Here is a 15,698-nt window from a genome sequence, read left to right as displayed (position 1 = left end):
TCTCAACTATGTGGCTCAGTTCTACAATGCCTATACCTTTACCAAATGAACATTCTGAATGTCTCTGGTTCTGATTGAACTGCATGTGTTTAATGAAGATGAAAGAGCTGTGAGATTCTATTCAAAATAATATTGTAAGGATAGTGTTGTCATATCACAACAACACATTTGCACCACAAAATATCTCCTCTGCGTTGGTGGTTGTAAGTGAACTGGATGTCAATCCTCATCTTGTTTTCCTTATTAAATAATTAAAAATACAGAAAAGGATAAAGGAAAGCTCTGACTTGCTGACAGAGGCCCTTGAGTGGCCAATTAAGGCCATTATAACATTCTGGCAGTGATGAAGTTTGGTGGGAGGGGGGGAGGGAAGACCCCTTCACCACGTGGAGAGACCACCCAGTGAAAGCTAGCAGCCTCCTTGTGGGCTCAGGCGGGCGGGGGCCTCTCATTTTAGCTCTTTTGGCCCATGGAGGGCTCTGCTGGTGGCAGGCCTGTTTTTTTTTTTTCCATCCCTTCCAGCCATTCAGCCACCCCCTGCCCTCAGCAATGATTCCCCCTTCCCATCCCCTCACTGGGGTCTGCTTAACTGGCCATGGCATGCCCAACCCCACTTAGCTGGGTTCTGGGCCTGCTCCATTTTTCGAGTTCTGGCCAGTTGCAATCCCAGCAGGGGTCACTGTCTCTGGTGAAGCTGCTGGGAATGGAGAGTAGCCAGCCCTCCAATTGGCTGGCAGCTCTTGGAGGCTGGGTTCCCACCCTTGTAGGGACAGGAGCCTCAGTGCCAGTCAGATAATTGACTGATGGGTACAGAATCGTGGGGGCTCCTGGAAGTGGCCACGGTCAGGTTACCCAGGCTTCCCGGCCTGCGTTGCAACACCACCACTGGCATTTAATTCAACCCCAAATGTGGGTAGGAATTTCACTCTGTTTGGCAGCCTCCATTATTTTAGGCCCAAGTTCCAGCGACAAGATTTTAAGATTCTTAGATGGTAATAGAATGAAAATAACTTCGAAAATGTTTCTTTTTAAAAAAAATAAACTTACAGTAATTTAAAGAAAATAACTTTGTCTGTTGTGTGTCTGTTTTCCCACACAATTTTGCTGTGTACTAAAAGCCCAGTAAAACCATTCTGCCTCATTCCTAATTGGTGCATTGGAGATTGATTTTTCACAAGCTTAGTGTCAAAGCTTAATCTGAAATATGTTCTCGCTGGCTTTAGCTTGAAAACTGCAACTATGCCGTTGAACTGGGTAAAACCAAGGCCAGCTTCTCCCTTGTGGGTATTGGTGGGCAAGACTTGAATGATGGCAATCCAACACTTACTCTGGCACTGGTCTGGCAGCTTATGAGAAGGTAAGATAATCTCTAGTTGATGCAGTGATGTAAATTTTTTTTAAAATTTAAAATGTCTTGTGCTCACTTTGACAATATGAGCTTTCAAGGATTGTGAATGAATTTGAAATTATACAGAAACATCACAAGAGCTAATTGTACAAGCTAAGCTCCTTTGTTTTGAGAAATGTTCTTTGGCATGATGTTGGGATGGGTGGAACAAATAAATCGGATTTAATTTTACTTGGAAAGAGCTGATTGTTATTGAACACCATGCAAAGCACTCTGCCAAAGCTGTGAATTTTTTTTTCTATACTAAGAACACAGATTTGTATCCTCCATTTATAACACTTGAGAATGTTTTCATTCCTTGAGTTGGTAGGATAAATGAGTAGAAATTATCCTGAGCCAGATCTTTGCGATTCATGTTTCAACTCAATGTAGGTTTTTTTTTCTTAAACCACTAACAAATGCAGGTTGCATTGCATGCCGTAACAGTACCATTGTTATCCGATCCATTACCACATGTTAAAACTTGTGCATAATCGTTCTTAGCAGCCATTTTTCGATATTCAACTATTTTATGAATAGAAACTGCATTGCCCTATTTTTTTTAAAAGCAAAAGGTTCAGGAAAGAAGTGATCATAATTAAAATAATGATTGACCAAGAGAAAAATGTAATTTGCTCTTTAAAAAAAACTTTCGTATAATTTTTATATTTTTTTATCTCTGCTAAGTTCTTCTATAGCAACTATTGAGAAATCTGGAATTCTAGATTGTTTTTTGTCCAGGTCCTAAAGCACATGTGCACGCCCTTCCAAGTTTTGATGCAAGCACTTACATCAGAGGGGAGAAATTATGCACTTAATACGGTGCTATTGGGTTCATCATCGTGTATGTTCTGCCTGAAGGCAGGTCCTTGGCTCATTGATGATGCTTCATCCTGAGCCATTTTCCTTGGCAGTTTTTGTCACTGGGAGTTTGCCATTGCCTTCCACTCTCAGTAGGAGGGCTAGGAGTGAGATGCCAAGTCTACCTCAGCCAGAACAGGAATCAAACCTAGGCTCTTGGCATTATTCTGAGCTACATGTGAGCCATCTAGCCAACTGAGCTAGCCAGCACTATCAGATTATCTTAGTTTTATTTTTGTTCTTTTCACCTTTCAGGTATCCAGTTCCATTTCCTAAGTAGTCAGTACTGTATATGTTCGAGTAATGGTCGATCTTGTGTAAAAGTCGACTTTTTCCCAAAAAATCATTCATTTTTCATATACTTCATGTGTAAGTTGATCCCCGACTTTTAGCCAAAAAAATCCAATTTCTTTGTACTTGCCACCTGTTTGCTGCAGTCAAACTTGCCCTGGTGCAAACCTACTCATTGATAAAATCATAGAATAGCACACTATTGAAGGTGGCGGTTCAGCTCCTCATGTCTGTGCGCATGAACACTCAATGTCAAGGCTACCACTTACTAGTGTGCACTACATTCCTGCCAATCCCCCTCTAATATGGCAATGTGGTATCAAGAAAGAATGGCAGATGTCGCTCAGTTCAAACATAAATTTGTTGAAATTGCAGAGCAGATAAATAATAGAGAATTCAAGATATCGGAAAAGAATGTTAGAGATTGGATCAAGCTCTCTACACAACATAGGCAGATGCCTAAGAATAAATGTGCAAGCAGAGGAAAGCATGGCATGTGGCCACAGTTGGAAAATGAAGCTGCGAAACAAGTCAAATGAAAATCGGCAGAATGGACTCTTAGTTTCTCGAGGATCTATCTGAAACTTCACCCGGGATCAGGCAGGAAAATTAGGCGTTGCCGATTTCAAAGCCAACCCTGGGTGGTGTTCTAGGTTTATGAAGAAAAATAATTTTGTGCTACAACAGAAGACCCAAGATTTCATAGCATCTCCCAACAGAACTTGATGACAGGCTTATCACATTTCAGCAGTTTACAATCAAACATCATCAAAAGAATGGATACAAATTGGCTTGTATTGGGAACTTGGATGACACTCCCGTGAATTTTGACATGTCAGTCAGTCAAACAGTGAGCAAAGTTGGAGAGGAAAACAGTGTTAGTGAAGACAACTGGCCATGAAAAGAGTAGACTCTCTGTTGTGCTGTCGTGTATGTCTGACAGGACAAAGCTTAAGTCAGTAGTGATATTCAAGAGATACACCCCCCCCAAAACAGCAATTCCCAAAAGGAGTAGTCATCCAGGTTCACGATAAAGAACGGATGGATGAAGTGGTTTGAAAATAAGGCTGAGCAAAGTTTGAAGCTTCCAACCAGGAGGATTATGTAAAGAAAAAGATCTTCTCATCTGGGACGTGTTCAGATCCCACCTTGTCGAAGCTGCTGACGTTAGATCGCAATAAAAGTGATGTTGCAGTAATTCCCAGTGGTCTAACCAGCCTTGTTCAACTATTGGATGCCTCTCTAAACAAACCCTTAAAGGATAGTGAGAGAAAAAAGTGGGATGACTGGATGACCAGAGGAGAAAAGATATTAACGAGGGGAGGGAGCATACGGGCTCTGATGTTAGCAACCCTGTATGAATGGGTTACAGAGGCCTGGGGTGAAATCAGAACTGAGATTATTGTCAAATCATTCAAGAAATGTGTGCTATTCAATGCGCTTGATGGCGCAGAAGATTGTTTGTGAAATGATATGGCTGATGACAATGATGCTGTTGATGATCCCATTTGATGATGCCATTCAAGAGTAGATTTAGTTGTATTATTTGCTTCTGAAGATGAGTCAGAGGTTGATTTTTATGAATTTTATTAAATGTTCAGTACGCGCTTTGCTGCTAGGTAGTTTTTTTGTGTTGTAGGGAAAAAACAATGAAATTGTATATATGGTTTTTGTTTTTGAATTTGATTGTGATGAATTTAGTGCAGACCAATTAATGTCTGTCTCCATGGTGGTTATTATTCATTCATCAATAAAAATACATCTCGCACTACTTTGGTGGGGACAGACTCCGATTTAGCAACTCTGTGATATTGAGATAATGGGAGAGAGTGGATTTCAACTCCTCAAAACTATTTCACTTCACTTTAGCTCTGAAGGAGAGTCATACAGACTCAGAGTTAATTCTGTTTCACTCTTCAAAGATGCTGTCAAACCTCCTGAGTTTTCCCGCATTTTCTGTTTTTATTCCTCAAAACTATCACTCATGTAAAACTCGACTCCCTACTTTTTGGCTAAAAACGTAGTCTTGGAAACTCGAGCTTTATAAGAGTATCTATGGTAGATTATTTGACTTAGCAGTTTAGGATATTCTGCCCTCAAGGAAGTGTATGAAAAGTGACCATGTTGCTGAGAGTTTGTATTCTGTCCACTGCATCTTCCCTCAGTGTCTATGGCAAAACACATCAGGTGCCACATCTTTCACTCTAGATTTGAATGAAGTGCTGCCCAGTTATTGCTGGATTTTTATTATCAGTCTGTTGGATTATGGAAATCAGAATTTGCTTTGTTCAGATCCAAGTTATAAAAAGGACATATGAAAAAGTTATTTTTTTTTTTAAACTTCAAATGTTTAATCTTCGATCTTTCTACTTGATTCTTTTAGGTATACTCTGAAGGTGCTGTCAGATCTTGGAGATGGATCTAAGGTGACAGATGAAATTATTATAAAATGGGTAAATGAGACCTTGGCAAAAGCACAGAAAAGAAGCTCAATTACTAGCTTCAAGGTAAATGCAAAAGATGAGATATTTTAGCTTATTCAATTTGGCTTTAGATTTGAGTTGGGAAATTGCTGACCAGCACTGCCTCCCTCTGACATGTTACAGGCTGGAATATAAATTATCAGCCTGGCTATTTGTTACCCAGAATTTAACCACTATATTTTAAAGGCAAACAACAGAATTGAAGATGAAAGATTTCTGGTTTGCTCTCACTTGTGTGCAGCAGTGTTTCAATTTGTACATCCAGATCTGATTGGATTGTGACCATTAAGCTATCTGTCAAACTTTAATTATCTTCCTCATCTTTAGGTTTACTTTTTTTCTTCTTTGTAATTGTTTTTTGTTCTTCTTTCCTATTGGTTATGTTCAACTTGTTCAGCATTCATATAATGCAAGTGAATTTTGCCAATTTCAATTTCTGTTCAATTACAATCTAGCTGAAAGATTTGTCTGAGGCAAAGCTCCCTACCCACCCACTTAACACACATTCCTAAAATAACACTTATAGTACAATAAATATACAATTCTATTATTTAAGAAAATAAAATCATAGACTTAGTGCATCCCATTTTCTAATCTCAAAAATTCTCCATTCATAACATGATGCAGTCTGCTGAGTGGAAGTTTGTATGGGTATGTGTTGCTGTTTATAATCCCCTGAAACCAGTTCTTCATCAAGATCTTTTTCTGCTGGCATCTGTTCCAACTAATCATCTGCAATCTTGAAATCTATTTTGTATGAGGATTGTTAAGCACTACTCTTTGTGAAAATTCCCTGGGCTGTTTTTTCCCCCCTGCATAATTGTGCAAAACAAGAACGGTAAAGAAATTCATCAAGTCAAAGGAGTGAGTATTGTGCAGGTCGTTTAACAGATAGCCAGTGTAATACTGCCTATTTTGCACTGCCCATGCTGTATTCTTAAAGTATGTCAGTTCAACATATATAATGCAACCGTGTAGTTTGAGCTTCATGCATATTGTGTATGTAGGTATTTAGTTGCAATTCCAGTTACAACACAAAGCAGTTCTAAAATTCCATCTTTCACCATACATACAATTGTGAAAAGTTGCTATGTTGCAACTTAATTTATTCCAATTCCCAAGTGCAAGCCTGACATGCAAAACTGTTGCTTAAAGGAACATGTGAACATAGGACTTGGGAGCGAGAGTAGGCCATTTGGCCCTTGGAGCCTACTCCATCATTCAATAAGATTTTGGCTGATCTGGTTGTGTTGTCAATTCCACTTTCCTGTCTGCTGTCCCCACCCACAATAACTTTTGACTTCCTTGTCTTTCAAAAATCTGCCTAACTCTGCCTTGAATAAATTCGATCACCTAACCTCTGCTGCTTTCTGGAGAAGAGAATTCCACAGGCTAATGACCCTCTTGAGAGAGAAAAAATTCTCCTCATCTCGATTAAAAGGGAGACCTCTTATTCTTAAACTGTATCCCCTAGTTCTAGTCTCCCACAAGAGGAAACATCCTTCCTGTATCCACCCTATCATATCCCCTCAGGATCTTATGTTTCAATAAGATTACCTCTCATTATTCTTCTAAAACTCCAATGGGTATAGGTGAACCTGTTCAACCTTTCTTCATAAGATCCAAGGGCAGAATTTTTCGCTCGGCGGGTGGGCACACGCCCGACCAGCTTGAGCGTGAAATGATGCGCATCGACGTCGGCCGAGCGTGCCAACGTCAAGACACAGTCACGCAATAGTTCGCTCAGTGGGCACACTGGAGTCAGCAGCACACCCACCAACAGTGAAAGGCCATTATGGCCATTAAATAATCAATTAACATCAATTTTTCGCTGCCCATCCACTGTAATGGTTGGCAGGCAGGCGAAAAGGCCAAGTGGCCTTTGCAATTTTTTGGAAACCTCATCCACGGGTCATCCAAAAGCAAATAAAGTTAAAATAAAAGTTTTAAAATTTAATTAATAATATGGCCCTGCTCATGTGACAGAGGTCTCCCCGCCCCAAGGAATGAGGCGAGTGAACAATCTCTGAACTGCTTCTAATGCAATTGTATCAGCTTTCAAATAAGGAGACCAAAGCTGTGCACATTAGTCCAGATTTGGTCTCTCCAAGGCCCTGTACAGCTGCAGTAAAACTTACCTACTTTTATCTTCCATTCCCCTTGCAATAAATGCCAACATTCCATTTGCCTTCCTAATCGCTTGCTGTATCTGTATGCAAACCTTTTATGATTCATGTACCAGGACACCCAAACCCGTCTGTACCACCAAGTTTTGCAATCTCTCTCCATTTAAATAATATATTGCTTTGCTATTCCTCCAGCCAAAGTAGACAAGTTCCCACTTTATGCTCCATCTGTCAAACTTCTGTCCATTCATCTTTTTAAAAAAATAATTATTCTTTCATGGGAAGTGGGTGTCGATGGCAAGGCTAGCATTTGTTGCCCATCCCTAATTGCCCTTGAACTGAATGACTTGCCAGGCCATTTCAGAGGGCATTTAAAAGTCAATCACATTGCTGTGGATCTGGAATCCCAATTAGACCAGACTGGGTAAGGATGGTGGATTTCTTTCCCTTCCAGGTTTTATTCATTGAATTTAAATTCCACCAGCTGCCATGGGAATTGAACCCATTTCCCCAAATACTTAGTCTAGGCCTCCAGATTACTAGCCCAGTGACATTACCACTATGCCACCATCCTTCCATTTATCTCTTTGCAGACTCTGTACCTCCTCTTGACAACTTACTTTCCTACCTATCTTGGTATCATTGGCAAATTGATTGTAAATAGTTGAGGCCCCAGCACTGATCCCTGTGCAACCCCCATAGTCACAGCTTGCCAACCCGAAAAAGACCCATTTTTCACAACTACCCTGCTTCCTGTTAACTAACCAATCCTTTATCCCTACTAATATGTTGCCGACTACACCATATAATCTTATTTTGTGTAGCCACCTTTGATGTGGCACCTTTATGGAAATCCAAATATACCACATCTACAGGTTCCCCTTTATCCATCTTGCTGGTTACTTCCTCAAAAAAACTCTAATAACGTAGTTAAGCATGATTTCCCTTTCACAAAGCCACGTTGACTCTACCTGATCAAATGACTTTCTAACTATCCTGCTATAATTTCCTTAATAATGGATTCTAGCACTTTCCCTATGACAGGTGTTAGGCTAACTAGCCTGCAGTTTCTTGCTTTCTGTCTCCCTCCTTTCTTGAATAAGGAGGGAGACAGAAAGCAGGAAAATACTTTAAGGAGACTTGCCACTTTTTGAGCCTGGGGTTTTCACTTCTGAGTCCGATTGGTTTTTAAGCACATTGACCACTGAACCAAGTTTGTATTATAGGTTGCATTGCAGATCCAGCATTTCTCTTGCCTTCACTGAGTGGAGCACAATCGAAAAGAAGTCTTCCATTGTTATTGTCTGTAACCAAATAGGCTTGAACAAGATGTACCTTCCCGTAATTCAGGAAAAGTACAAAATCCCACTGCTTTAAAAATGTGAAAACTTTTTCGATTGATTATGAAAGCAGCACTAGCGTTTGGATGATATCAACAATTCCAGAATGTAGCTATGGTCTTTGAATGCAAAGTTGAGAAAATAGTGTAAGATTGCGATTCTTTTCATGAATGCTGGCACTTGCCATGATATGACTCTTAACCTTTTACATGAGGACTCAATTTTTTTTTTAACAACTACCTGTATTTATATAACTCCTTTAACATAGTAAGTGTCCCAAGGTGCTTCACAGGAGCATAATCAGAGTAAAATTAACACTGAGCCAAAGAAGGCGATATTATGGCAAGTGACTAAAAGGTTGGTCAAAGAACTAAGTTTTAAGGAGCATCCTAAAGAGGAGAGAGAGTTGGAGAGACATGGAGGTTTAGAGACGAAATTCCAGAGCTTGGACTGTATGGTTGAAAGTACCGCTGTCAATAGTGGGTTGAAGGAAGATAGAGGTGGACAAGGCCATAGGAGCATATGAATTAGGAGCAGGAATAGGCTATTTGGATCATCGAGCTTGCTCCACCATTCAATAAGATCATGGCTGATCTGATTGTAGCGATTACGCCTGATAACCTTTGGCTCCCTTGTTAGTCAAGAATCTATCTGTCTATGCCTTAAAAATATTCAGTGACCCTGTCTCTACTGCTTTCTGTGGAAGAGAATTCCAAAGACTCAAGATTGTCTGAGAAAAATGGTGTTCCCCTAGTTCAAGGCTAGAACTGGGGGGGAACATAGAATTCTCAGAGGCTTGTAGGCTGGAGGAAATTACAAAGATAGGGAGGATCAATGTCATGGAGGGATTTGAACATAAAGATGAGAAATTTTTAAATCCAAGCATTTATGGAACTGGAGCCAACGTAGTTCAGTGAACATAGAGGTACAGGGTGAATGGAAACTGGTAACTGGCAAGGAAATCATTGACCCAGAAAAAGCTGAGGATGATGGGGAAGAGATTTCTGACAGTTTGAATGAGGCAGAGTTTTATCTTTTCACTTCACTGATGGTGGGAGATGACTTAACAGAGCTGGAAATTCATTAAGTTAGGAAGGTATACAGTTATTAAGTTAGGAAGTGCACCATGTGTTCTGTTGATTCATTGAGTTAAAATTACAGAGATATGGTTGCAGGACGACAAAGATTGGGTCCTAAATATTGAGGGGGTACATGACGTTTGAGAAGAATAGGAAGCTAGGTAAATGTGGAGGGGTAGCACTGTTAATCAAAGAGGGTATTGTTGCAATAGTTAGAGATGACCTTGGTTCAGGAGATCAGGATGTAGAATTGGTTTGGATGGAGATGAGGGATAGTAGGGGAAAATAGTTATTGTTGGGAGTGGTCTACAGGCCCCTTAACAGCCAACATGTAGGACAAAGTATTCAAGAGAAAATATTGTGTGCTTGTGATAAAGAGACAGCAATGATCATGGAGGATTTTAACCTACATATAAACCGGAAAAATTAGATTGGCAGTAGTAGCTTGGATGAGGAATTCTTAGAATGTTTTCGACATAGTTTCTTAGAGCAGCATGTTATGGAAACCAGAGAGCAAGTTATATTAGACTTGGTATTGTGTAATGTGACAGGAATAATTAATGACCTCTGAGTAAAGACACCCCCAGGTAGCACGGACCACAATACGATTGAATTTTATACCCAGTTTGAAAGGGAGGAGAGTGGATCTAAGACTAGTATCTTAAACTTAAATAAGGACAATGATGTGGGGATAAAAGCTGAACTAGCTGAAGTGAACTGGGATACTAGGCTAGAGGATAGATCAATAGAGAAGCAGTGGCAGACATTTAAGGCAATATTTTAGATTATTCAGAATAAGTACATTCCTATTATAAAGAAAAATTCTAAGGGGAAGACCCACCATCTATGGTTACCTAAAGAAGTTAAGGAAAACATCAAACTTAAAGAAAAAGCATAAAGTTCCACAAAGATGAGTGGCAGGATAGATGATTGGTCAGAATATAAAGAACGGCTGAGAATGACTAAAAGATTAACCAGGAGAAAGAAATTACAGTATGAGACGAAACTATCTAGAAATGTAAACATGGATAGCAAGAGTTTCTACAGGTATTTAAAAAGGAAAAGTGTAAGTAAAGTGAGTGTTGGTCCTCTAGAGAATGACAATGAGGAATTAATAGTAGATAATAAGGAAATGAACAAATATTTTGCTTCTTGGCTGACTTTCGAGGATACAAAAGACATTCCGCTAATGGCTACAAATCAGAAGGTGAAAGGGAGGGAGGAACTTAGTGAAATTGAAATCATTAGGGGAACGGTACTGAGCAAATTGGTGGAGCTATGGGCTGGCAAGTCTTCCGGTCCTGATGGACTACATCCTAGGGTCTTAAAAGAGGTGGTTAATGAGGTATTCGATGAGCTGGTGTTAATTTTCAAAATTCGCTAGATGCTGGAAAAGTTCCATCAGACTGGAAAGCAGCAAGTATAACTCCTCTATTCAGGAAGGGAGGGAGGCAGAAAACTATAGGTCATTTAGCTTGATGTCCGTTTGGAGAAGTTGTTAGAATTGATCTTTAAGGAGTTATAGCTGGGCACTTAGAAGAGCTCAAGGAATCAGGAAGAGTCAGCATGATTTTGTGAAAGGAAAATCATGTTTAACCAATTTATTGGAGTTTTTTTTGAAGGAGTAACAGTGGATTAAGAGGAGCCTGTAGACATACTGTACTTGAATTTCCAGAAGGCATTTGATTAGGTGCCTCATCAATATTATTACAGAAAATAAAAGCATATGGTGTAGAGGGTAACATATTAGCATGGATAGAAGATTGGCTGGCAGAAAGCAGAGAGTATGCATAAATGGGTATTTTTCAGATTGGCAGGATATGACAAGTGAAATCCCACAGGGGACTGTACTGGGGCCTCAACTTTTTACTATTTACATCAATGACTTAGATAAGGGGTGTGAAGACATGGTAGCTAAATTTGCAGATGACACAAAGGTTGAGTATGTTATGAAGAGGACATTAGGTTGCAGATGGATGTAGATAGGTTGAATAAGTGGGCAAAGATCTGGCAGATGGAGTATAATGTGGGAAAGTGTGAAGTTGTTCACTTTGGCAGGAAGAACAAAAATGCAGAGTATTACTTAAATGGAGAACGGCTGCATAATTCTGAGGTGCCGAGGGATCTAGGAGCTCTAGTACGAGGTACAAAATGTTAGCATGCAGGTACCGCAAGTAATTAAGAAGGTTAGTGGAATGCTATCTTTTTTTACGAGAGGAATTGAACATAAAAGTAAGGGTGTTATGCTTCAGTTATACAGGGTGTTGGTGAGACTGCACCTCGAATACTGTGTGCCATTTTGGTCTCCTTATTTAAGGAAGGATGTAAATGCATTGGAGGCGGTTCGGAGGAGGTTTACTAGATTGATACCTAAATAAGTGGGTTGTCTTATGAGGAAAGGTTAGACAGACTGGGCTTATTTCCATTGGAGTTTAGAAGAGTGATGGGTACAAGATCCTGAATGGCCTTGACAAGGTGGATGTCAAAAGGATGTTTCCTCTTGTGGGTGAGTCCAGAACTAGGAGGGACAGAGGTGAGGAGAAATTGTTTCTCTGAGGGTTGTGTGACTTTGGAATTCTTTGCCTCAGAAGATGGTGGAGGTGGGGCCATTTAATATTTTTAAGGCAGAGGTAGATTGATTCTTGTTAGGCAATGGAATCAAGCATTATCCGGGGTAAATAGGAATGTGGAAATCTAAACAAGATCATCAGTCATGATCTTATTGAATGGCGGAGCATGCTCAAGGGGCCAAATGGTCTACTCCTGTTCCTATTTCTTATGTTCTTATGTAAAAGATAGTGAAAGCTTTGATGCATGTTTTATGCTGAGATTGCAGAAGTTGATGACTTCTGGGCACCAATAAAAATATCACAACCCTTTACAGCATAAACAAAATTTCTTCCAATGTGAGCATTTATCATTATATTTTAAGATGTTATATTGTATTCATCCTTGTAAGGTGTACAAAATTTAGGCAAACAAATGTTTTTTAACAGGCCAGCTTTTGTTGCTTCACATTCTATGGAAATTCGCAGTTGTCCAGAGTGATTGCATTTAAACGAGTCCCACTGTGTCATCCACTTTGTTTAAAAGACTTTTTTTTGTTCTTCATCTCCCAGGATAAATGCATTTGTACCAGTTTGCCTGTTATAGACTTGATAGATGCCATTGTACCCAATGCAATTCGCTATGAGCTGGTGAAACAGACTGACTTCTCAGACACTGACAAGTTGACCAATGCAAAGTAAGTTTGATGTAGTTCCTACTGCTGTACCAATTACTTTAAAAAAAAACCTGTGCCAAATTGGGGTAGGTGATTCTTATTTAAAGTACCTTTTGAGACTGTTGTTTTGGACAGGAGTAAAACTACAAACCCTGGTTTCAAAGTTAACTGTATTTTAAAAATTGAAAAATGACCTGCATTTATATAGCTCCTTTCATGACCAGGATGTCCAGGATGCTTTACAGCTAGTGAAATATTTTTGAAGTGTCATCACTGTTGTAATGTAGGAAATGCACAGCAAGCTTCCGCAAACACACTGGCCTGGATTTTCCAGCCCCGCCCGCCATTAGGATCATCTGATCCCACTGAAAGTCGATGGACCTTTAGGAAGGAATAAATGTTGGCCAGGACATTGTGGTGGTGGTGGGGATGCGGGGTCAGGGGGGTGTGAGGTGGTGTAACTCCACCACTCTTCTTTGAAATAGTGCCGTGGGATGTTTTACAGCTATCTGAGGGGGCATACATTACCTCAGTTTAATGTCTCTCTAAAAGACAGCACCTAATAACTGAGGTGCCCTTTTGATTTTTTTGTATTTTTATCCACCAGATTTGCTTGTATTAAACTAAAATCCAAAAGAATTTATGTAAGTATTTCACCCAGCCTTTCAACTGATAAGTAAACAGGAGAAAATGCTGCTTGAAATGCGGTTACCGTCCCCCCTTACCCCATCTCCCAAAGTCAATTAAATGCAAAGATCAAGTAGATGGACATTCTATTTTGAATTGTTTTAAAGGAGTTCCAGTTCTATTTTAAAACAAAAATACCTGGAAAAACTCAGCAGGTCTGACAGCATCTGCGGAGAGGGATACAGTTGATGATTTGAATCCGTATGACCCTTCATCAGAACTAAAAAATATAGGAATGAGATTAAATATAAGCTGGTAGAGGGGGGTGGGACAGGAGGAGCTCGATAGGGGGCCAGTGAAATGTGGAGGCCAGGAAGAGACTGCCAAAGATGTCATAGACAAAAGGACGAAGGGATGTCGACGGTGGATATGCTCACGGGGACATTAAGGGTAGCAAGCAGGGCAAGCTAGTGGCAGATGGCCCTAGTGGGGGTGGAGTGGGGGGAAGGGATCGAAATGGGCTAAAAAGTGGAGATGAAACAATAGATCGAAATAAATTTAAAAATAGGTGGGAAAAGAAAAATATATATGTAAAAAATATATTTATAAATTATTGGAAAAAGGGGGTGGGGATGGAGGAGAGAGTTCATGATCTGAAATTGTTGAACTCAATATTAAGTCTGGAAGACTGTAAAGTGCCTAGTCGGAAGATGAGGTGCTGTTCCTCCAATTCTATTTTGTTGCTTGAGCTGGAGTTGGAGTTACTGCTTTTCCATTTTCTGTCACTGATAGTAATCAGTTCTGAACTGAAATGTCAGTGAAGAAATGTTATTGCTAAAATGTTGAAAGGAATCTTTTAAAATGTTTGAGGAATCAGTAACCCGGATGAGAACCCTCCACTATAATTTATCACAAGTAAGCTACAAAAATAATTGCAAACAAAATGCACCTTTCAAAATGTGGGCTGGACATAAAAAAAAACTAGAAAGTGAAATGCAGGGCGGAGGAACAAAAGACACTTTCAAGAAGTAGCACTTCTAGTGTTAATTGATTACTGTTTCACGGTGTGCTTGTCTCTTTCAGATATGCCATTTCAGTAGCACGAAAGATAGGCACTCGTGTATATGCATTGCCTGAAGATCTGGTGGAAGTGAAGCCAAAGATGGTTATGACTGTCTTTGCTTGCTTAATGGGAAAAGGATTGAAAAAGGTGTGAAAAGAACTGAGCATCATATTCACATTGATCCTGTCTGCCATATCAAACCATTCAGAATCCCGCAAATCACAGAATTTATCTGTCATTCTATTTTTTAATCTTTTCACCAGAGGATATAATATAATTGGGAACTATTTCAGAAACAAAATACTAACTGGAAATCATTTTCCTTCTTGAGCACTAAGTTAACTATTGTCTGTGTATTTTAAGTTTTCTTATAGTTAATTTTCAATGTTGCTGTTAAGATTAAAACTTGCACTTATTTCAGTTTACGATTTATAATGCATCATCGACCAGACAAGTTTGTGTATCTCCTGTGTTGCTTACAATGAAAATAATGTGTCCAAAGTTCCTGTAGCTGAGCATATTCATAATTGATCTGCTTTTTGGAAATAGCTGCTGTTTTGTAAATTGCTTCTATTATCATTGAATTGCAAGTATTTAAATATGTACAATGGGTTCTGTGGAATGAGTCCGCTGTAATTCAACCTGTGGCTTTCATGAGCATACAGAGAAATCAATCATAGCTTTAGTGATTTTGGAATGCCTGCGGCGCCCTAAGATTGAATTGCAACTTTTAACTTCAGCCATAATTTCTCTTGAATGATAACCACATAATTAAAGTTTAATCGGATACAGATATGCTGTGTTACTGAAGATGCAGTGGTGCCACCTGAGCATATGGCTGCAAGTCCTGCTGCAGCTGTGCTCATAAAATTTGTAATGTTGATCACAATTGCCACAAAGCAGAATTATGTACAATTCGTATGTGATGAAAAGCTTCAATCCTAATAAACCTATAACTCATTTGTGAAGAGATTGCATGCTTGAATCAGCATTTCTGTGTGTTTGGATCAGGTAATGCAGTAAGAGCACTCCATGCAGTTGCTCACATAATAGTATTGTACTGGGTGTACATTGCCGTCTCATTAGCTGCAGATCGGGGATATATATTTATTATTGTTTGGTTCCTATTATGAGAAGTTTCTTTAATATAGTGAGCTGCCTAAGTGTAGTTGAATTGGAAATTTCATTAAAATAATGGTTTCACAGCATGCAGTTCCA

At 39.5% G+C, this 15,698-nt stretch overlaps 1 protein-coding gene across 5 annotated transcripts in view; it reads left to right on the top strand.

The window, feature by feature from the left end:
• LOC121290071 (plastin-1-like) overlaps window positions 1-15,452 on the top strand; it is a 135,779-nt gene extending 120,327 nt beyond the window's left edge. For all 5 annotated transcript variants that reach the window (XM_041210230.1, XM_041210238.1, XM_041210254.1 and 2 more), the window contains exons 13-16: window positions 1,224-1,357; window positions 4,923-5,046; window positions 12,687-12,811; window positions 14,501-15,452. In XM_041210230.1, the coding sequence (XP_041066164.1) occupies window positions 1,224-1,357; window positions 4,923-5,046; window positions 12,687-12,811; window positions 14,501-14,633 (516 nt within the window). In that variant the 3' untranslated portion in view covers window positions 14,634-15,452. The remainder of the gene's footprint in view (window positions 1-1,223; window positions 1,358-4,922; window positions 5,047-12,686; window positions 12,812-14,500) is intronic.
• The last annotated feature ends 246 nt before the right edge of the window (window positions 15,453-15,698 follow it).

This window comes from Carcharodon carcharias, chromosome 2 (genome assembly GCF_017639515.1).
Source record: "Carcharodon carcharias isolate sCarCar2 chromosome 2, sCarCar2.pri, whole genome shotgun sequence".
NCBI classification, from domain to species: domain Eukaryota; kingdom Metazoa; phylum Chordata; class Chondrichthyes; order Lamniformes; family Lamnidae; genus Carcharodon; species Carcharodon carcharias.
This window is presented reverse-complemented; position numbering and strand designations above follow the sequence as displayed.